Source organism: Falco rusticolus, chromosome Z (assembly GCF_015220075.1).
Source record: "Falco rusticolus isolate bFalRus1 chromosome Z, bFalRus1.pri, whole genome shotgun sequence".
NCBI classification, from domain to species: domain Eukaryota; kingdom Metazoa; phylum Chordata; class Aves; order Falconiformes; family Falconidae; genus Falco; species Falco rusticolus.
In genome coordinates, this window is record NC_051210.1 from 31,208,218 (window position 1) to 31,231,029 (window position 22,812).

General features: G+C 44.6%; 2 protein-coding genes across 6 annotated transcripts in view; one reads left to right on the plus strand and one right to left on the minus strand.

The window, feature by feature from the left end:
* The first annotated feature begins 6,775 nt into the window (after positions 1-6,775).
* Positions 6,776-13,892, plus strand: LOC119141070 (purpurin). The gene is made up of 6 exons (XM_037372815.1): positions 6,776-6,907; positions 7,808-7,925; positions 9,324-9,460; positions 11,013-11,125; positions 12,229-12,441; positions 13,665-13,892. Exons 2-6 carry the CDS (start codon positions 7,809-7,811, stop codon positions 13,673-13,675), a joined length of 591 nt encoding a protein of 196 aa, XP_037228712.1. The 5' UTR covers positions 6,776-6,907; position 7,808; the 3' UTR covers positions 13,676-13,892.
* Positions 13,893-16,697: 2,805 nt separating this feature from the next.
* Positions 16,698-22,812, minus strand: part of IDUA (alpha-L-iduronidase) — a 48,112-nt gene continuing 41,997 nt past the window's right edge. For 3 of the 5 annotated variants that reach the window (XM_037372813.1, XM_037372811.1, XM_037372810.1), the window contains 2 exons: positions 22,502-22,602; positions 16,698-20,386 (listed from right to left, as the gene is read on the minus strand). In XM_037372813.1, the coding sequence (XP_037228710.1) occupies positions 20,286-20,386; positions 22,502-22,602 (202 nt within the window). In that variant the 3' untranslated portion in view covers positions 16,698-20,285. The remainder of the gene's footprint in view (positions 20,387-22,501; positions 22,603-22,812) is intronic. The other 2 variants (XM_037372812.1, XR_005101825.1) reach the window with 2 other exon arrangements.

Genomic DNA, 22,812 nt, shown 5'->3' on the forward strand with positions numbered 1-22,812 from the left:
TAGTTCTCAGTTAATTGTTTCATTTTATTTCTGAAAAAAACCCACCAAACCTCTCCTTAAATGCAAAATCTTGCAGACTCTTAAAATAAATGTTATTATTATTATTTTCATTATTATTATTCTTATTATTCTCATTCTTCTTCTTCTTCTTCTTCTTCTTCTTCTTCTTATTATTATTATTATTATTATTATTATAATTATTATTATTATTATTAAATAGCCTAGTGTTTAGAGGAGGTATAAGAACACCTGCTATACTGGACTTACCTCACTCAAGGGAATGGTGGTGTGTAAGAGGCTGAACTTTACACTGTCCAGTGCTCTAGGATGTCCTGGGTTTCTGAAAGTGGCAGCCCTTCCCTTGCACTCTTGTCCATGTCAGTTTGGAATGTGGCAAGTCTGGCTGTTGTTTTTTCAAAGACATCTATGACAAAAAGTATCTTTGCCATGCCAGAAGACTGGAAATGCACCTGAGCCTTGAGTAAGTCCACCAGACCTAGCATGGTGATGTGCCTTGTATGTCCTCCTTGTATACCTTGTAAACATACACAGATTCTCTTAATTTTTATGGAGAGATGGATCAGTTAAAAAAATTATCACAGTACAGTAGCAATGGCAATTTCTGCAATAAGACTACATGAGTTTATCTTTCAATTGACAGATTGTATTCAAAGCTCTTAGAGCAAATCACTGAACCTTGAATAAGAAGATTACTTAGTTGATCAAATGTCCTGTGAAACGGAGGAACAAAAAAGCTCATTAAACTCTTCCAAACTCTTATCATTTGCACTCCTTCTGCAACCATCTTCCCCAAATACTCTAGGCATGGAATTAAGGAAAACACAATGGTAGGTCACATGAAACTTTAATAAGGAACATTAATAACATTCTATAGGTGCTCAGATCTACCCAGAAGTAGGTTTGCTTGTGCAATGTCAGGGGGAAATGATAAAGAAGAGAGAAGAGGCTCTAAGAAAAGGTTTACAGATGTCTGCAGAACAAGAGGGCAGCATCCCAGATGACTGAATTGATTTGTAGGAAACATGGACACAAGGAGGGGGTGGGGGGAAGACAGAGAATAGGATTGTTTAGCAGGAAATAAGTGGAGCAAAGAAACTGACTCTAATTTCACGAGTAAAGAAAGAGCACAAGAGATGATGAAGTAATGAAGAAGAAGAAAAGGGCTAGGGTCCATATGAAGCTGTGGAAACAGCCACGGACTGAAATCTGGGAAGGAGTACGGTGATACATGGAGAGTATGGTGATTAGAGAGTGGTGATGAGCCAGGAGGGCCACACGGCAAAAGCCAACAGAAAATGCCCATCCATACATCTGGAATTGGTTATTGTGGAATAACCTTGGGCCCCTTATCAGGGAAGATCCAGGGTACAGAAGCATTTCTGCAAGCCAGGGGGGCTGTTGGGTAGGAGGAAATCAAGGCTGAAAGGGTCCCACAGGGAGTATTTCAAAGTTTGCTTTTGGATATTCAGATCACGTGAAGCTGAGTGATTCTCCACACACCTGCTGCAGGACAACTAAACCAGGCTGGGAAGGTGTTCAGAGAGATACACATTCAGGTGAGTTTAGAAAGAGGCTGGTGGCACACTGAGATAATGAAGGTGGAGATGGCTCAGGGACAGGCCTTGCCAGGATGGGGTGACAGTGGTGTGCACAGGGATGCAATCACAGGAAGTGGCTTTAACTCAAAGGACTATGAACAATCAGGGAACCAGAAAATGTGGGACACAGCATGGCCACCACGGGTAGGAGGTCAAGCCAAGAAATCACGAGAAGCTGGGAAAGACTGTGTAGTCTCAGTGCACACAGCAGAACAGCGCAAAGAGGAACACAACACTGGCAGGTGTAAGGCTGCCGCAAAGAAGCAGCAAGTACTGATAGTCCAGAGACCAGCAACAGGGCTGGCCATACAGGTGTTTCACTGGTCATAGCAGGAGTGGCTGTAGCTCCCTGTGGTGGGGAGCAGCGGGTCCTGAAGAGGTTTTGATGGTATCTGAGCAGACTGCAGCGTGTCTCCTCCTCCTTCACTCCTTCTGGGCAGAGGGACACTTAAGGTCCATTTCCTGCAGCAGAAGTTGCTGTAGTGATGTTATTTCTAGTGGGCATTAGTAACTATCTCTTTGAGGCAACACTGCAATTTTCAGTGTTTCCAGCTTGTTGCTCAGGCTGAAGTGGATGTAAGCTTAGCCTTTGGGTGAAGTGTATTCCAGTTGAAAGCTTACAGCAGTGGTAACACGTTGGAACCTTTGAATTGACTGGAACCTCTGGGTCCTTCTGTAAAATAAATTGCTTTGCTACGTAAGTGCCCTCAGCTGATGAGAAGCATGTCATGATGAAAACGGTGAAGTTTCCTATCCATGGAATATTTAACCTCTCAGGTCTTGCACTTTCAAAGAAAATCAGCTGTTGAAAGCATAAAACAAACAAAATCCTCCATGAAAAAAAAAAATTGATCATCTTTCACAGCTTAGAAAAAAACTCACAGTTCTTTTTCCATAGATGTGGTACTTAGGGGCATGGTTAAGTGGTGGACTTTGCAGTCCTGGGTTAATGGTTGGACTTGATGATCTTAAAGGTCTTTTCCAACCTAAATGATTCTATGATTCTATTATGAAAAGACAAATATTGCATCTTTAAAGAAATGTTGCAACTGAAACGAACAAAACTGGTCTGCAAATGGACCGGTTCAGTTGCAAATACTAGGTATGTATATGAATATGGCAACAGTATGCCCAGTGGTAATTACTAGAAAACAACCACCAAAACATCCACCTCTTTATTTGATGGTCAAAAATGGTCTTTTTCATCAGGTTGCCTCAGGCCTGGGTGGTCTTTTGGTACAGAGTAGCAACAGGTCATTAGGGAAACTGTCACGGCTTGGAGAGTGAAATCCAGCAGCTCACTGACCAAGCTGCAACCATCATCCATACAGTTGTGCAGAAACCAGGAGATGGCACAAAGCCTGATGTCTCTTTGGCCAGCAGATCCCTGTATGTCAAAATCGCACTTCAGGAGAGATTTTAGGCAGCTCTGCATTCAACCCTGTGCTGCCAAAGCAGCAAGATACTGAAGGGTTTGGAATACACGCTGTAACTTAGTTTTGCTGGCAAGTCCTTGAAAATGGCCCTGATAAAGCCATTCCCTCTGGGGCTGGCTACCCATGACAGCAGAGGTGCTGAGGCTCCTTGACGCTTCTTGTGCTTTGAGCAGTCTCCTGTTTTCACTTGCAAACTGGTGAGACCTGTGTGTCTGTGTCTGAGACGTGTTGTATGCATGGCAGCATGGGAGCCCCTGCTCTACCAATTGTCAGTCAATATGTTCAGCAAGAATGACACTATCTTACTTCAGAAGGGAAAGGTGCCTTTCAGTTCATGTCATTTAAAGCCATCAGATATTTGAATGGCACCTTGAAAGTCATAAAGCAGTGATTTATGATGCTTTTTTATCTAATGATGTGACACACCCAGGAACCTTACCCTGAACCACAGAGGAACAAACTTCAGATTATTTCCTCTTCATCTGTATTGCATCACTCTCTGTATTGGGAAAGATCAGCATTTCTGAGCAGAAGTCACAGAAACTGAGAACCTCAGGCAACAGCCTTCATGTGATGTGCCACTATGGGAAGGCCATATTTCTCCTGCCTCCCACCCCAGTGAGGGAGTAGAGCAGACTATCACTGTTCTCTGTGTCCTTGGAAGACCTGGGCTTGGGACGCAGGTCCTCCAGCAATGCAAGCACATGTGTGTGACACCCCAGAAGGAAGCCCTCCATCCTCAGCAGCATAAACTAGATCTAAAGCTAGAGCAGGAAATCCTGGCAACTTACAGTGCAATAACCATAACGATAGCTGTAAGGGGTGACTCAAAATGCACCTACATGTAGTTCTCCACCACCCTGGTAAACAAGCCCACACCTTAAGGGAACTTAATGCCTGATGTAGGAGGCTATTTAGAGATCTCACACTGTACCATTGGCTGCTGAGCTAGCACATGTTTGTAAATCTGAGTCGGCAGTGCAATTGCAGTAATTCCCAGAGCAGTTTACCCAATGCTTATTCCAATAATAAGGCAGAAGGAGGGGGGCTGCTACGGGTAGGAAATCCAAAACTGCTGCTGCTGTGCTTCATAGGATAGGGCAGGAGATAAAACTAATCATCTTGTCTGCATACCTGTTTTACTGCAGGCCATTAAAACTACCAGTTACTCTTGTGCTGAGTCTAGTACACTGAGTATATGTTTTATTTGTTCAGGCCATCTTCTCTATTAAATACAACCTAGTTTTGATAATCAGGTCTGGAACAGGCCCTTGGATGTCTTCTTTGACAACCAAACCCTGCAGTGCAACTTTGTTTTTATAAAATCTATTCCATATTACATAAAATTTAACCATCCCTGGAATATGCCTCAGGGTTTTGAAGCCTCCCTTTTCTTTCTATGCCCAGCACAAACCTCCATAATACTGTGAAAATGAAGATTAGTTTGATTTTGTTTTCCTAGTGCTCTAAACAGCAAATAATGCAGTGGCAGATGTTACAGTCACTAACCAAAATCTTATGCTGTGATTAGCTATTATTAGCATGTCTCTAATCCCCGTTGGATTAAGTGGTCACCTAAGCATGGCTTCGAGTGTCACCCATGTCTCACATGGACATAAACTAATCTGTTTTATTGGAAACAGATGAAGTGATAAATGTTTCAAAGCCCTTCTAATTTACAGAAAACACTGCCGTTCAAATTTCTGTGTCAGGGTGGAAAAGCATACTTCTGCACTCAGATTCAGTGTCAGGGGAAAGTCCTTTGAAAATCTAGTTGGCATCTAGTGGGCATCCGCCCTCCAGTCGGCAAAAAGGAGTTTAAGAAGTTACTTTTTATGTCATTCTTTAAGTGGCCAAGCATTACTTGGGCTTTCTGGGCCTTTCTAAATGAAGTAAATGCTGCCGCTGAAGAAGAGACAAGTACAAGGAGCATGTGCCAGGGGAGGTGAGTGTGATCTCAGGAGCACGGTGTGTTTGCAAGACCATAGGTAACGAGCTGTGCCTGAATTAACAAAGCTGGTTATCGTCACACTCAGTGCTGGAGGCTGCCAGCCCTGTACAATCCTTTCAGGGACTCTGCTCAACCCTGGAGCATGGTACATATGGTGAGCAGACAGCTGTAGCTAAAGGATTAGTTCAGCAAACGGCTGTTTGGCGTCTTTGTAGAAAATCAGGCCAATGAATCCAGGCAGGAGGAGGTAGACCCACATTGCCCAGGACCAAACTGGCCAGTACCTTGTCGCAGCAGCTGTATATGTGCTATCTCCCCACACCTCTAGATTTTGGCGTCCCTGAATGAACCCAGCCAGAATGCCCAGGGAGAAGAAGGAGCCATTGTGCATAACTGGCCAGCCCCAGAGTTCTCTACCTGCCCCAAAGAAAGCCACTTATGAAGAGCCAAGAGCATAGGGTGTGATGGCATGGCCCCACCATGTGGTGCTTGCTCCTGATCGCCCCTGGCCTGGGATGGGCGGTCTCACCTTCCTGTCCCAGCTAACAGCTAACAGTGATTACCCAGGTTGCCTTTGAAGCCATGCAGGTGGCAAGAAGAGGGTACGCTCAGCCCCTCCGCCAGACATGCACATGTAAAGTATGATTGCCTCCCTCTAAAGTGTAAGTGGAAGTTGCACAGAGGCCATATCAAAGTTTCCTCTGGCAGGAAGCAAGGACTGTCTTTCCCAGATAATGGCAACCCTAAACAAGCTGCTTGGAAAGCAACACAGTTCACACCAGCTACAGGGCAAGGTTGTGTGCTTCTGTTGAGGAATTCCTGGGCAAGTGACTGCAAGTCACTGCAGCAAGACCAACACATCCAGAAGGTTCTAGCATTACTCTGAAATGTCCAGGTTGTTGGATGAGTACCAGGAGGTTCAGGACTCCCTGGGCTTACTCTGTAGGAACTACACAGTTGTCTCTAATAGGTATGTCCAAGGCTCTTCAGCACCCGGAAGCCCAATGGGAGAAGTAACTGCTAGTGCTGGTAACTCCTAGATGAATGTGTGAAGTCTTAAATCTCCCAGGTGAAAGTGGCTAGAAAGAATACATGGGCAGCCTTTGTAGTTGTGGGAATTCTTTGGGCACTTGGGGAAACTGTAAAAACAGCAGGCATGGTTTGCTACCAAAAATGTTTTTCTAGCCATTTCTGCCTTTTCATCTTTTTGTGCTTTATTGCATTCCCATGGAGGTCTTCTAGGAAGAACATCTTGGAAAGGACAGAGCTATAGCATTCATGTAACTGGAAATGTTGATAAGATGAACTGGGAATAATGTGTATAAAGATCTTTCAGTGCACAGGAGAAGTAGGGACTCTGAGACTTTAATGTGAACTTGAAGGCAATGTTTCCTGCTCTTGCAAGAATCACCTTATTTTGATGATGCAGATATTGGAAGAACTTATTATATATCCAACCCATGCACATTATCAAATATGAACACGTGCCTATGCAGAGAGGTATGTATAGTCCATGCGTTTCTCTGGTTAATGCTCTGTGCTTATTCTCCTAACACGTGTTAGAAGCAGAAAGACTTCAGTGAGACAAAGGTGTGATACAATCACATCAGTAGACTTATTAGCTTTCTGGGCAGCTTTTTCCATGATGTAAAAGCTGTGTTTGTATTAGTATAGCAGTTAGACCCACCAGTGTGAGGATTACAGTTGGTTTTTACATAATGGATTATCCAAGATTAAGTGTTTTATTCAGGCACACGAGCAAAAATAACCAATTAGTGACTTTGCAGATCCATTATTTAAAGGCAGCTGGAGGGCAACTGACACAAGACTCTTCTGCTGACTGCAGCCCGAAGACTGAAGCAAAGAAGTCTCAGGAATCTCCAGCATCTCTAACCCAACAGGTAGGTCTCTCTTCAGCAGAGGCAGACCAGATTAGCATCTCTTACAGCAGGGAAGTGCAGCTTGCACTGCAGCAGCTAGGAATAGAATAGCTACTTGGGTGTTTAGAACTTCTGGGTTAGTAGTTCAGCTTGGATGCTGTAGGCAAATTTCAGGTAACTGTGTTTTTTCTTGGCATCAGAACAGGTATTCAGAGTCAAATGCTCTGCAAGAATGGTCAATGCAGGTGCTTTCTTCCTGAAGTGGGAGAAACAAATATGCTGGGATACCCAAGGGGACAAATAAAGCCATGGCCATCTGGTGGCTGTGCTGCCATGGCAGATCAAGCCTCTAGGAACTGAATATTATTTATCGTGTTTGTCGAGAGAATGGTCTGAGGGCAGACAATATCAAGACATACTTTCCTATTAAAGTAGGCAGCTAGGAAGAGCCTGTTTTGGTCATGAGAACTGGTCTTAAAGAACACAGTTTTGCTGGCTTGAAAGCAAAGTGGACACTCACCATGAAATAATTGGGAACAATATCCTTACAACCTACAGTGCTTTACCAGAGTTCATCAGAATATTATTCTTCTTGTGAAAACAAAAATTTAAAAAAAAATCAAAATTTTATCAGTTCTTACGAACCTTATACAGTCAGGCTTGATTTATAATGTAAAAATATAATGAGCCAAAATACTCCTACTGGCAAGCAAAATACTATTGCAAAGTAATGCCCATCAGTGCTCAGTTTTGGCTGGGTTTGGGAACCACAATGACCCAGTGGTTTTTCAGTGGAGGATTTATAATCTACTCAGCATGAAACTAGTCTTAAAATGAGGGGAATGTATCTGTAGGCACGCAATGCAGGCTACCCATGTCTACTGCATTAAATAAAACTCCATGTTTGCTTTTTTCTTGCAGAATGAAATACACACACTATGTTTTCCTGGCCTCGATCTTCTCCACTGTTGAATACAGCCTAGCTCAGACCTGTGCAGTGGAGTCTTTCTCTGTGAAAGACAATTTTGATCCAAAAAGGGTAATTATGGCTACTTCAGCAGTATATGTGAAGAAGCTTCACATATAAACTGTCTTTCCAGGTTATGGGTTGTGTTAACTAAAGAGGTTCGTCAGTAAGAGGTTAAGTCCTTTTGTATTCTGTCTCTCAGACACTGTTCCTGGAGTTTGCTTTTCTCACTAGTGATTAACCTTCTGAGCATTATGGTAAAACAGGCCTTGAAAGTCATGGATGTGATTCTGTAGGATGTCACCTTCTGCTAGCTCAAAGCTCAGTACAGACTTCAGCTTTGAGTGGTCCCAAGAATGAAACAATTTAGATCCCCATCAGAAAGCCCAAACACATGCCCTAGGGGACTTGCATCCACCACCAGCCATTCTTGGGAGTCATAGCCAAGTGAAAATTCACCTAGCTGGGTATCCTGAACACAGACTCACTCTTGCTTAGACACAGCATTTAATCTGCCTGCCTCTGAGAAGGAAATCAGGGCTATCTCGGTGATGAAAAGGTCCAGACAGGTGTGCCAGATTGCCACCATCCCTCAGCAAACATCCCCTCCAGCTGCAGCTGGGCTGGCACCAGCACTTCCTCTATACAAAATTGGCTTTGCTGGAAACAAACCCATGTCTGGAGAGATCTTTGGGAATATCCCAGTTTTATAAAGGCAAAGATTTTCTCAGGCTCCTGTATTTGAGAATTATGGACTCTGTTTTAGACTTCACCGTATAGCTTGCCAAACAGATCTCATTAGCTTCAATGAAGAATCAAATTTAACACAGCTAGGTTCTGCTTTCCTCAATACTTCTACTACTAATATTATTTTTTGAGGGCCTTCCTGTCTGTCAGTCACCTGTTTAGGTCTTGTTTTCATTTTACTAGATACTGCTTGTACATTTTCAGGGACTCATTTTTTCCTAGACATTTTCCTTCCCCTAACCTCATTTCACCTCCTCCTGCTGCTAGCTTCCCCAGCACGCTCTTTCCTCTTCGTAGTTCACAGAGCCATCGCCTTCTGTTTCCCTGGGTAGACCCTTGTCACCATTGGAGATTGTGGCCCCCGGCAGCCACAAAATGTCTCCAGCAGCTTGCTAAGGTCTTTGTGGCTGCAGTTCAGTATCACTGACGGCAGCTTCCACAGAAAAGCAGAGGACTGAAACAGGGAAGAACTATCTGACTCCCAGCAGGCATCTCAGGATGGGAGAAGCTTCTGGTGTGGGGTCACTGTGACAGGAACATTCCACATGACAATGAGTACAAGCACTCAGCAGTGCAGAGGTGTGTGCTACACACCCACCTGAACGAAGACTGTCTCCATAGGCCAGGAAATGGGTAGCCAGAAGGGCATCATGTTTACAGAAATGCTTTTGTGCTAATCTTGCCATGGTGATTAATCCAGATACTAACAGTATTTCATGTCAGTATGCAGGGAAATGGTATGCCCTGGCCAAGAAGGATCCAGAAGGCCTTTTCCTTCAGGACAACATCTCTGCTGAATACACTGTGGAGGAAGATGGCACAATGACAGCATCTTCCAAAGGCCGAGTGAAGCTTTTTGGGTGAGCTCTCCTGACTTTAAGCTCTAGCTGCTGCCATGAGGTACTACAATAGGTGATCTATCCTGAGCACACAACACAACCTGTTGTCTCCACCAGAAAGGGAAGCTCAATCAAGGTAACACATTCAAAGCCAGAGGTTAGACACTTCTGAGTCCTGGATTACTTCTCAGCCTGTCTCTGGTATGGGTCCATCACAAAACTACTGCATAAAGTAAATTATAAAGTCAAATCTTGAATTATGGAGTGATCAGGTAAATGAACTGCAACCAGGTGAGAGGAGCTAGCAAAGTCTGTGGGGCTGTGAGGGCAGGAGCAATCTTATTTCACTGAGTGGTTCAGGGGAAGGAGTGTAAGTGAGCATTACTTTCACAGATCTTTCCACACATTGTTGGACAGACTTCTGAGGAAAACGTAGTTAACTCTTCGATGCCATTGCAATGCCTGAACAGACAGATGGAAGGATGCTTAAGAGTTTTGCCAGTTGGTCACGGTTACTATAAGGAATTACAGCACTTAAGGGGACCAAACAGCTTTCTGCGTGTAGAAAAGAAAACCTGGGGCTTCCACAGACCAGCCCTAGTCCTGCTGTGCATTAACTACCAAAAACTGTCTAACTGCATGAACAGTAGAGTAGAGCAGGTGACTATGAACCTTGTAAGTCTTAGAGCAGAGCACTCCAGGATATTTTGGAATGGGGCAAATGAAGCTTTGCAGGCACACTATGCAATGTGGGTGGGAAGATTCCTGAAAAGACCCTCCGGAAACCAACTGGGGTCTCAAGGCTGCTGGGAATTTATTTCTACAACAGCAGAGTAAAGGGGAAGTGCAGCCTGTGCAATGAAGGGAGTGAAGGACCTTCCATTGTTTCACAAATCCAAGTAATGCTTGACAAAGTGTGCTAAGACGCAGGTGGTATTCAAAGCAAACAGATGCCAACCAGAGAAGGACATTAGAAGAAATGGACAATGAAGACAGGCTGTCTGGGCACCTACTGGGTTCCCACAGCCTGTATAAAGTCCTTTAACTAGCTTGGACAGCAAAGTGTCTGTAATTATTTTTGTGCTTGTAACAGACATCCCTGTGGCAACAGAGCTAGGAAGGGTTAGAGAGAGGAGAGCCAAGTCCCTGCCTCTGCCTGGGGACACAGCAAAAGAGCCCAAATGCAGGTCAGCTCACTCTGCAAACTGCTAGCAGGGAGCCAAGAAACAATGTCCATCATTTTGCTTGGTAGCTATCTGCTTGTACAGAAATGGGTGGTAAAAAGCCTGCTGAGCTGAAGGAGGGTCAGGGCACTGCCCCAGCTGCAGCGGCGTAGTTGTACAGCAGGGCAGAGACCAGACGGACCAGACACCAGCAGTGCACTGCCAGTGGTGGGGAGGGTGTCACAGATTTGCTTACTTAACAACAAACAGCGACTTTGCATTAAGAAAGGCCATACCCAATGCTCAGCTGAACTGTAGCCTGGTTCTTGCCTGAGCCCTGAGTGAGGGACACCCATTCAAAGCTCAGAGGGCACAAGGTTTTACCTTCAGTCTCATGGATCTCATTGCAGGTTCTGGGTGATCTGTGCTGACATGGCTGCTCAGTATACAGTACCTGACCCAACCACTCCAGCAAAAATGTACATGACCTACCAGGGCCTGGCCAGCTACCTCTCCAGCGGTGGTAAGTGAACTGCTCCAGCCCCCCAGTGCTGGTCAATAGCTCAGAGCTGCCCAGATTTGTGTGTTTCAGTGTACGAGCAGGAAAAACAGTTGAGTTTAGATTGCTTCAAGTGGAGACAAAGCATCCTTTTTTGAGAGGACGCTTTAACCAAGAAATGCTTTTTATCTCCACAGAAGGGGCAGGGTACAGAGACTCCCTAGACACCCCACCTACACACCATATATGTTAACAGGGCATATGCAGCTTAGAGACAATGGGCTACACAGATTTTATACAGCCAAGTGGGGCGCTGCACCTAGGGAGGCAGTATTTCCTGGGCCCTGCAGTGGGCATTACAGAGGTGCTGAGGGCCAGTCATCCTTGTACTCCTCATAACTAATGGGAGGTGACATGTGGACCCAGACCCACATCTGCATTCCAGCAGCAAGACGCAGTTCTCCTCAGACAGACATAGCTGGACTCAACAAAATGGAGCTCTTAACTGAAGTCCCCCTTGTAGAAACTGCTCATGCTGAACCTCACTTACGCAGCCTTCACATCCCATACTTCGTGCCAGTCTCCCACAGCTGTGGGACTCCAGCTGTGGAGTCGGGCTGTGCTTGGCCTGCTAATGCATAAGAAAGAAGTACATTCATTTAGTACAGGCAGATAAGCCACACCAAAATGCACTTAGTTGAGTGAGCCTGGAAAACAGGAGGAATGTTTTTTTTTTAACTGAAGCTTCTTCTATAGGAAATGTAATCTGTACAGCCAAAATTTAATCTGTATGCTCCACCCACCATGCTTGAGCGAGAAAAATCAAGCCATTTTTTGTCATTGAAAACCTGGAAAGTCCTAGTCCTCCTAATACTTCTTGCCTAAGAAACCAAAGGTGAAAATGTACTGAGCATCGTGGGGAGTAACACAGCCTCAGGATGCCCCATGCTTGTCCCAGTTCTTCACTTCATGGTGTGGGCATAAGATGGATGTGGGAGATGACTTCACATACTTTGGGATGCTATCTCTGCCATGTGCTGAAGTGAAGTGTCTACCTGTGGGATGACTATGTCCACCTCTGCTTTGTTTTGCCTGCTGTGACAAACAATTGTGTTCTGATGTTTCAGGGGACAACTACTGGGTGATTGATACTGACTACGATAACTATGCCATTACCTATGCCTGCCGCAGTCTAAAGGAGGATGGCTCCTGTGACGATGGCTACTCCCTGATCTTTTCACGCAACCCCCGTGGCCTCCCCCCAGCCATCCAGCGCATTGTCCGTCAGAAGCAGGAAGAAATATGCATGTCTGGCCAGTTCCAGCCAGTGCTTCAGTCAGGTACTTCGGGCTAATTAGCAAACTCACTGATATGGCTGCGCTAGCAGCTTGTAGGGTAGGTGATAACATTTGCTGTAAATACAACAAGAACCACAGCGAACTAAGTTGTAGTCTTTTAGCAACTTTAAAAAAAAATTCTATCTAATAGGAAAATAGTTGCAAAGGGAAACCCATACAAGGGAGACCTTAAGTTTGCCCTTATAGGAATCCTCTGTGCTGAAACTGGCACACTACGAAAGGAAGATCAGCTCTGTTACTGTAATAGATAGGGTATGGACGGGTGTAACAACCTGGTGTTTCTGCACTTAGAAATGCTTGTCTTGGCCATCTGGGTAACAGCATCTTACCTTATGTCTGTGTACTGTCCTTCAGGAAGGGAGGATAAGCTGCCTCCAAGAAGAAGCACCCTCGCTCTTAGCTCCACCGTGATTTGTGTCCTGGGTGGCCTGAGTAGCAGAGACGAGGGGCTCTGAGCAGTGGTTCTGACTGTGTCTGCTGGCAGTGGGAGTCAGCAGTTGTGCCACATAGATGCAGACAGAACATGTCCAAAGCCTATTTTGAGATAACTTTTTTTGGGGAGGCATGGCAGATGATCTATAGCTCCTGTGCTAGTCCACAAGATAGGCAGATAATTTTTGAGGGATATGCTGGAGGCAGAAACTCCTCTTTCTTGGCAGCTGAGTGCCAACACCCTTCACCTACCCACTGCCTTGCCTGGACACTGGCCCCTTCCCAGCCCAGGCATGGGGACCTGGACTGGGGGATTGCCACAGTAACACACGTGTTGCTGCACTTCTGGACAAGAATTAGCAGCTAAAACCTTCTGAACAGCACACCATTGTGTGAACGAGTCCACTACAGAGCAGGTGCCAGGTGCTGGCATCATCCGAGTTTATGGGCCTGGTATGGGCACCCCTGCCCCATGCCTTCCACATTGCTTACTGTATCAGAGGGAGGGCAGCTGGTTTGTGAGCTCATGTCTAGGTGCTGACCTAGCTGCAAACTGATGGCTAGCTGGGATTACCAAAGGCTGCGCAAATGCCATGCCAACAGACACAGAGCAATGCAAACAGCAGCTTTTGCAACCCCCACTCTAATCTTGTACTGTGATTCAGAAGTACCCTAGGAAGGCTGTAGCTACAGCTTCACTGAAGACTGAAAGATTGTTAGAGCTCTTTGCAAATTACTTACTGGGACTAAAGTTTGCTTTTCTTTCTTTCCAGGGGCCTGCTAAAAGTACACTTCTGATCCTATCCTTAAGCACAGAAACCAGACCTCCTAGAAGTTGCCACTCAGCTAATAAAAAAAATAAAATCATAGTATGGACTAGTGTGTTTTTCCTGAAAAACACATGAAAATGTTAGTGTTTTTGTAAACTGTGTGCAATACAGTACTGATATTTGGATTTTCAAGGGGATACCTAATGTGGCATTTGTCAATAAATGTTTTTTAAAAACACACCTCTGGAACTGTTTTTTGTTACCCGCTGTGCTCTTGAGGAGCAGGAAGAGTGGGGCTGCTTGCCGAGGGGAGGTGAGGCAGCAGCTGGGGGTGGCCCCAGCACAGGCAGGGAGGGCTCTGTCCCTCCCCAGCACCAAGCAGGGGAAGCAGGGCAGCAGTGGTGACAGGGACAGGCCCCTTGACAGTGCTGATTGTCAGACAAGTGCACAGGGACAGGACAGGCCTGGGGTTTGCCTGGGAAGTCCAACCAGAGAGCGAGGGCAGCAAGGCACAGGACAGGGCACAGGCGTGCCTGCGTGGTGTCTTCGGCCAGAGACAGGACTGGAGAGTGGGTCAGAGGCAGAGCTACCTCCGGCAAGGCTCCCAGGGGGCAGAGGCCCAGGCTGAGCTGAAAAGGGTTTGTGGACCACAGAGGGGTCCCAAGGGGTCTGCATACAAGCAGTATGGGGGTGGCGGTCCCAGGTGAGGCTGCACAAAGCAACGAAGGGCTGTGGGTGCCTGCAGGGCCCTGGCATACACAATGTAGCTCTCCCACGAACATTTCTATTTAAATTCTGAAGCTACGAAATCCTTTTGAACAACAACCTGAGATGAGGCTGATAGTGTGATCCTTGCTGCCTGGTAATATGGTTATTTCTGGTACACGGGAATACTCCAAAGTCTGCACAGAGTATTTCTAACTAGCACCTGAATCACAAATGCAATAAAGCAGATGTTCCTGTCAGTAACACCAGGACATTGCTTTAAATGAGCAGTTACTTCCATTTCTAACGGCATAAGCAGTAATCTACTCCCCACTGCCTTTGTAATCCAGCCTCCAGTATCTGAGGTACAGAACTGAAAAATACAGAACTGATAGGTTTTATGGCCAAGAATTTCACACATAGAGGGAACCAAAAGAATAGTATCTAGATAATTCCATGTAGAAAAAGTACCCAAGTCAGCATTGTTTATATGTATCTCCCACTGCCCTTAGTAAAAGCACGTTCACTTCGAATGTTTCCTATGAACAAAACTACCAGTCCAGAACACCCCCAGCAACCTGCTGAACCCTGCAATTTGTCAGCAACACTCATTTTTACAAGTCATGATTACCAAGCACAGAGGGAAGACCAAGCTGAACAGCCCCCACTCCTGAGGCTTTCAAAAGGTATGTGGCACAAGGCTGACATCGAGTGAAGACCTTCAGAGCACTGCACTACAAAACAGCTTCTGCAAGATGCATACACAATCAACAGCATCCAACGATTATCTACTGCCTCTCTTGGAAGGCACATAAAAATCAGTGACTGAAGACTCTTCTCCAAGGCCGGAGGCCTTACCCCAGATATGCAGAGAAGTCTCTCAAGCTTGCGTTTCCCAGGATTTCCAGGCAGGACTCCTAAGAATCTCAGCCAGCATAAAAAAAAAAAGTGTTCCTTGCTCTTGTGGTCTAGGGAAAGTTACCCTGATGGGGAACAAGATGGTGAACTACCATCTAAAGCTAAGGACAGAAACTGAAGAGCAGCAGCAGGCAGTACAAACAAAAAATCACACAGATACAGACTACTGAGTGCTGAAAAAATATCAGCCTTTTGTGCTGGACTAAGTGCAAGGTCAGTGCATTGACTGAGTGTTCACCACTTGCCCGCCTCTCCCATAAGGAAGTATTGGGGTGGAGATTGGTGAACTTGGGACTTGCATCGCAGGTGATCAGACAACGCCAGACCTTAACTGAAGGAGCCTGGCCTTTGGCCAGGACATTCAGACCAGTATTACCCGTCCTAGAGAAGTGGAATTTTTCATGTCTATCATTATAATAACTGTATGACCAGAGCAGACGGGAGAAAGATCTACATGCAGGACCAAGTGCATCCTTATTGTGCTTGATATAGTCTGTCCAGATGAGCTAGGCAGTGAATTCCCTCCTCTGCCACACAAGGTTGTGCCTTTAGGTTTGTAGGATAGCGGTGATTCTGGGAGAATATACCATGGATTTACACATGCCCTTGGCATCTGCTTTGTACTTGCAGGAATTGTGGGAACATGGTCCCATCAGGACCACATGCAGACCCTCATCATACAAATCTCGTGAATTAATAAACAGATGGGAGTTAGCTGATATCCACTCCTCTCCACTGACTGCAGAAAATGCTAAAGATGAGGTAGGGTAGGGCAGGCAGCTGTCCGATTTACACTTCTCCTGTTATTCCATTGAGTTAAACATAAAATATCTGGGGTATGTCTAGAGGCAGACACACTTCGGTCTGCAGTTGAACTGGCTGATGAGAACCAGTCTATTATTCCTGGGTTTAACTGTGTGTATAGGTCACAAGTCATAATCTCTGTCCTGCACAAACTTTCCACTAACAAGAAAAAAGAAAAAGCTGTTTACAAATGAAAAGGACTGTTGTTTTATCCTCAGAAGGTCCTTTAGTGCTGGCAGAAAGGCTACAACTGTGCAACAGCAGGAGGAACCCTGCAAAGATATTGTCCTTCACACACCAGTGAACCTCCTCCCAGCAAGGACACTGCAAGTCCTGAGATATGTCCAGTCCACATTGTCCATGTTCAGTCCAATACCATGTTGTGTTAGACCACTTTTCCCTGGGCTGTGGTAACTGCAGCAACTCAAGCTCCTACTTCAGCCTTGAAATTGCTTACGGTCACACTCCCTTCATGCTTCACTTTTGTGTAATACTGGAACTTGTACCAATCAAGTTATCTTTTATACCTTGAGAACAGGCTTTACTTCCCAAGATTAAGTTGTTGACACGAGAGTTTTGAGAATTTTTCAGAACACAGTGATCACATCCTGGTTTTAGAGGGTTCACGTGAAAGATTAAAACCTGGTTTTATTGGGTAGCACAAAAGATAGTAATTAATATAGTATATACACAATTAGACAATATAAAGCTATCCTTTGAAAGGTTCTTCCCTAGCATTCATTTTAACAAACAATTGCAAAACTGTTACACAGCCTCAGATGCTTTTGCTTAAAGACCAGGCAAAAAATCTCATTGTGCAGTTGCAGTTAAATTTTCCTATTTGGATTTATGGCCAGCAAGAGACATACCCAAGTGCTCTGCAGTCTTACTTTGGTTCTGATGGTACAGAACTACTAAGCAGCTGCTACTCCCACTCAGTGCTATGCACCTCTGGTACTTCTGAAAAATGAGACTGTGAGGGGGAGCTGATGACTACCCAGTAATGGAGAAGACGGCAGAGTTAACCATGCAATTTTGGAAGCCCTATTAGACAGAGTCAGTGACAGATGGCTAAATAAAACTCAAGTTTCGAGTATTAAATAGCGTTTTTCTGTAGACATGAAATTACAATAAAGACAAGGGCAGCCCGAAACTTCTAAACTTTGTTAGAAATAAATTCAAACCTGGAAATACCGAATTCATCTCTGCTACAATTGTTGAGACTTGCTTATTGCTTAAAGGCATAAGTTTATACCAAAGCAGTAAAGAAGAAGAAAAAAAATATCTTACTGAATATTCAAAACTTGTTTCTGAACAGACAGTGCATCATTTTTGGTCAGCTCTGCTTTCCATGAGTATTTGCCACTGCCAGGAAAATACCTGAAAAATTACCGTGCCTTCCACATATGGAATGATGTTTAATCTAAAAGCCCTAGAACAGGGACCTAGTGACAGATTTTCAAAGTGGCTGGACTTGCCCCTAAGAAACTCAATTTTACTTGCATCTACAACATGTTAAGCTCTGCCCTTGCATGTAAAATTTCTCCTTTTTTTGTTGCTTCAATAAGCAAGATAGTAATGTATGAAATTTTACCTTAAAACTTTAAAGAACACAGCGCTCTTCCCTGCTTTTTAATAAGGCAAAAGAAGTAAGCATGAGAATTACAAACCACTCTGAAGAGGCAGCTGCAAGTCTCATGTCTGTCACCGCTGAGAAGCAGAAACCCTGGGCCATCAGAACTCTCCCCCTAAAATCTTCTAAAAGGTGGTAACTTGCCCTAAAGGAAATCACTTGCCATAGGGCCAGACTTCAATACAGTGAATGAGTAAGAGAACTGCCATTCTCTGTTCTGCTTCTTTGCAAAAGCCAAACACTCCACAAGGAGTCATCAGCTTTGCAAGATTTGCCTCATATATGCCATTACTGACCTCACTATGTGAGGTATAATTTGAGTTTGTCGGCTAAATAAAGCGGAGCAGTGATTTTTGGTCTTCCATTTTTCATGATTTGCACACCTATACATTTTCTGTTACATCACTGCATGGCAAAATCAAAACTCTTCATAACAGCTATGCTTCAGTCTTTTTCACAGACCTGTAACTACTGCATGGTCCTTGGTTTGATAAAGACTGCTATATTCAATTGCCAGTGTGGGAAAATTTGGCTACTCTAATAGGACAGCCTAACAGGGTAAACTGTCCACTCTAGGTGCTGTATCTTCCCTTGCTTCAGATGTACTAAAATCTCTTAAGGACCTACATTTGAACATTTCTAAAAGTCATTTTTTATGTGGTTCCACTTCATACTGGCAAAACAATATGTCTTAACTGCTATTTTATTTAACTGCGTTTCTGGTTCTTCACTTAGGGACAGTTATAACATACTTGAAATGTATTTTTTCTATCTCCATCCAAGTAGAACTTCTCACTAACTTTTCTGAAACTGAGAAAGTTATTAAGTAGGTTCCAATAGCCATTTTCTGTTCTGCACAAGCCTTTATGGGCAAGGAATTGGCAGATTAGGAGGTAACAAAGTGCTCCTTATTCAAACTTCAGTGACGCAAGAGCTATTTTGTCTGAATTCTGCAATAAAATGAATCTTTTAAGGCTAACTTCCAGCACAAGCACATGAATAAGGAAGCACAAGGTAAGGAGATATGAGGTCTTGTCTCACATGTACTGACTTTGCATATATGTTTCTTTCTGTGCTGTAAAAGTGAGGCCATCTGAGGTAGTTCAGCTCTCTCCTACTGCCCAAGCTTGGGTTTTTTTGTCTGAGGCCTGAATGTTTCATCAAATATGCAGTCTTTGTTGTTACGTTGGTGAGATAGCTGATGTCAGCAAAGAAAGCAGTAGGGGATTTGTTTGTGCGACAAAGTTGCTTCTCTTACGGAAAACACACCAGTTGTTTTCACTGGCATTATGCCTCCCTCTACAAGCATTTTAAAGGCACAGTTCAAACTGTGTCAGTTGTGAAAAGAGGAGAATTAAAAAACACCCCTGCAATGTCAGGGAACTTTGCTGTTACATAAAAGTTTCTGGCAGCTCCAAGGACTGCCAGAGGTGCCCTGTAGCATGATCTGGGGCTATCACACACTTGTGATACGCTCTGCAAAGCACAGAAGCTCAAATTGTTCTTCACTGACTTCCTAACTGGCTGTCAATAGCAGCCCTGTTATATTCAAGAATATGGTCTCATAATATGAAAAACACAAAAGGCTCTAACAAGCATTTCAGCTTTCTCCTGGCCACCTAAAGCCAAGCCTCAGCTCACTGACAGTCTGAGAGGGTAGGTGTGCTGAGAGAGACATTAGCTGCAAGTGCAGTAGAAGGCCAGGCTAGGTGACCGCAATGGAGAGAAAGGGGTTTTCAGGGTCAGAGCTGCCACCACAAAGAACCAGCAGCTGACGGCCACAGTGCAAAGAGGTGACTTGGGCAAAAGCAGAAAGCAGAAAAGGCAGGGAAGTCTGGAGGCTAGAGCCTCCTGTGTCTTCTTCCCCTCTGAAGATGAGCTGCTACCCCTTCCTCTGCCTGCATGAAGAGAATAGCTCTGGCATCCAACAGCCACAAATGCAGAGAGCTGGGTGCAAAACCCTCTGTGAGAGGGTAAAGAACCTCATACATCTGAAGACATGACAAGTGCTCTGAAATAAGCCACTGGAGCATGTGTAACTAACCAGCAGGGAAGCAGGGATCCTTCACTTCATGCTCTGGATGCATCTGGTTGCTGTGCACTTCTCCATCAAACTATTACATCAAGACAGCCTGGCGCCTGAGGCAGGCAGTTCACTCTCAGACAGGTCCTCCTTGTGCTTCACTGCCATCCTCACCTGTACCGTGAACTGATGGTCCCGTTCCTGCTGCAGTTTGTGACCTCCATAAATCTTTGGTTTCCTGGCCATTACCTCAGTGTATATAGGGAATAATATTCCCACAATTCGTAGTTATGAAGCTGAATCCCAGTCCTACGGCAGCCTCTTACAATTGTACCAGTTGGGTTGCCAGTGGTGGCTGTTTGTTTTTTGAGCTCTGAAGAGTTAACAGGGGCAGTTGCCTCTAACTTGCATTCCTAACCTGCTTCATCAGGTCCTTTCCATACTCCCTCCTCAGCCTGGGAGGAGTTTATTTTTCTGGGGAGTTATCATTTGCTGGAAGCATACACCACTCAGTCACCAAGCCAGGCACCACTCTTCAGGGTCACTTGAAAGCTTCAACATACTCCACAGGAAGGGAAGACGGGCCTGCCTTCCCCCAGTAGTCAATGGCACGCACTCTGTAAAAGCCGGAGACTGACCTTCCTGCAAATGAAAAGGTTAGAAATGGTCACTGTGAAAGGCTGACGCCTGTGGTGCTTGCAGTATGTGGAGCAGGCACTACTCCTATAAAATGTAGGTTTGTGGAATGGGCTGGAGAAGTGGTGAAATCAATTCTGCACCCTGTGTAAGTGTACCTGTGCCTGTCTAACTAAAACTGATTATAAATTACTCAGGGCCAAGTACTGGCTTTTTTTCTTTGTTGCACCAAGGACCTTTCCTCTCCTCATTAGGATCTGCAAGTACAGCTAGAGGACTGCTGTCCCAGCCGTCCCTTTGGAAGAAGGATATGACATCTTCTGCAACCCACAACTAGTAATTTCCTTTTTTCTGACTTACTTTTCTGCCTGAATTGTGCCTTTGGAACAGGTTATGTGGGGACAGAATCAACAAAGAAGCAGAACAAGAAGCATAAAGGCTGACTGAAAGCCCTCTGCTCATCTCAGGAAGCAACACCAGTTGCTCCAAAGGTATGTGAACTAATGTTCTGTGGCTCTGCTGGTTTTCATCCTTGATCCAGTTCAAAGGACACAGCCTTCATTAGCAGTCTTTAACCTCACAAGCAATATAAATGTTTTTTTGTAATCTATTAATTTTATTTTTTTAAAGAATGATAGCAATAGTGAATGAAAAGGAAGTACCTAGCAACAAAGGCTGCTGAGATGTGAGATTTTTTCAAGCAGTCTTTTTTTTGTTTTAGAAACAAACAGTTAAATCTGGTAGGTTCTTCAGATGTACAGCACGAGATGATAATGAATCCTAATTTCAGCGATTTGCCCTAGCCATGATTTACAGTCTTTGCTTACCTGTGTAGCCTTTACATTGCAATAGGAGCTCTGAATATTATCATGCACCCACTGCTGATGCTTAGCCTTTCTCAGGCTAAGATGGGCTCATTTTTTCTTGGCAAAAACCTCTCTGAATTGCTCTTATTAGAGTAACTTTGAGGCAAGGTCTGTCTGTGTTTCACACAGCTCTGATCAGTGCTTATTAGTAACACTTGCTGGACAGTCACATTGTGGATTAAACCACACTTTGTTAACAAAGCCCCCAGACCAACAAAAAAATACCCAAAGAAAACATCACTACCTTCTTTCAGTATTTTTCATCTGGCTATGTTTCTGTTGCAACTAGGCTGTACTTGAGGAGAAATGACCACAGGCTCTGGGAGAAGCTTTGCCCGTTGTCAAAGATGAAATTCACTACCCTCTAATGTGAAACATCTAAAACTTAGGCAGCTAATCAGGGCTAAAAAGAAAGCTCTAAGAAACAGCAGAGAGGAGTGGTTTCTCGGCTAGGTGTTCAGACAGCCAGGACTAACTGTCCTACAGGAGCACCTCTTCTGCTCTTGTAAGGGAGCTTCTCACTAGTTTAAGATTGCCAAGCCATAAAAAACATACGGAAACAGGGACAGGTAGCCATGACGAAAACAAAATTGCAGCCTTCCCTTGGAGCAGCTCAGAACATAATAAATGCCAGGCAACCAACCACTCCATGAAAGGTGGACATGACCTCCCACTTATTTCTGTGTTGATGCCGTATCCTTAGGCAGTCTAATACCTCAAGGCTCAGCAGTACAGAACAAGTGTTACTAAGGCAGTTTGCTCCTACTGCCCCACCCCAAAAACACTGCACAAATTTAGGCAAAGGCATGGCCAATACATGTGGGACTGAGCCCAAACCTCAGACTTGCCTTGCTGTGAGTCTACCACCAAGAGCACAACACCAAGGTCTGGTCACATGGAGCAATTTTTTTTTTGTTCTTATTTTTGCATGCTTCTATACCAGCTACGAATAGAGACAAAGTGCTGTGTGGCCTCTCAGGCAGCTTGCCAGGCCTGCAGCTGGGTGACCTTGGTTTCTGTGACAGGGAATTTACTCACGACAATACAACTAACAATGTCCCCATGACTACTTGTCAATTAGTGTTTGTCCTTGAGAATAAGGCTTTCACCAAGAACATGGTCCTAAAAGGACGTGCTCTTATTTGTGATGGAGTGTATGTCACTAGCAAGCTATGTGCCTTCAGTAGTTACTAAATGATATTTCACACATTCATGAGTGGCACTATTAACATGACGGATTACATAATACATGTACCTGGACTGTAGACCCAGAGAGTGAATATTGTGTCTTTGGCATTAATCCGCTGGTACGCTTTTCCATCTGGTGAGAACTCCACTTCAAATGTCTTTATACATCTAGAAAAAAAAAAAAAAAAGACAGCTCATTAAATACAACCGATAATGCATCAAGCAATCAAATCTTAATGTCAGGGCCATTTCAACAAAGAAGGCCAAAACCAGGAAATACTCAGTTGACTCATTCCTACCAAATGCGGGACTGGCATGAATTGTCATTACCACGAAGAACCACAGCTCCAACAGCCCACAGAACAACACCCAGACTGA

Coding starts and splice junctions, on each gene's coding strand:
- LOC119141070 (XM_037372815.1), top strand. CDS start 7,809: ATGAAATACACACACTATGTTTTCCTGGCCTCGATCTTCTCCACTGTT. Junction 7,926..9,323: donor ACAATTTTGATCCAAAAAGG/GTAATTATGGCT, acceptor ATTTCATGTCAG/TATGCAGGGAAATGGTATGC. Junction 11,126..12,228: donor CAGCTACCTCTCCAGCGGTG/GTAAGTGAACTG, acceptor CTGATGTTTCAG/GGGACAACTACTGGGTGATT.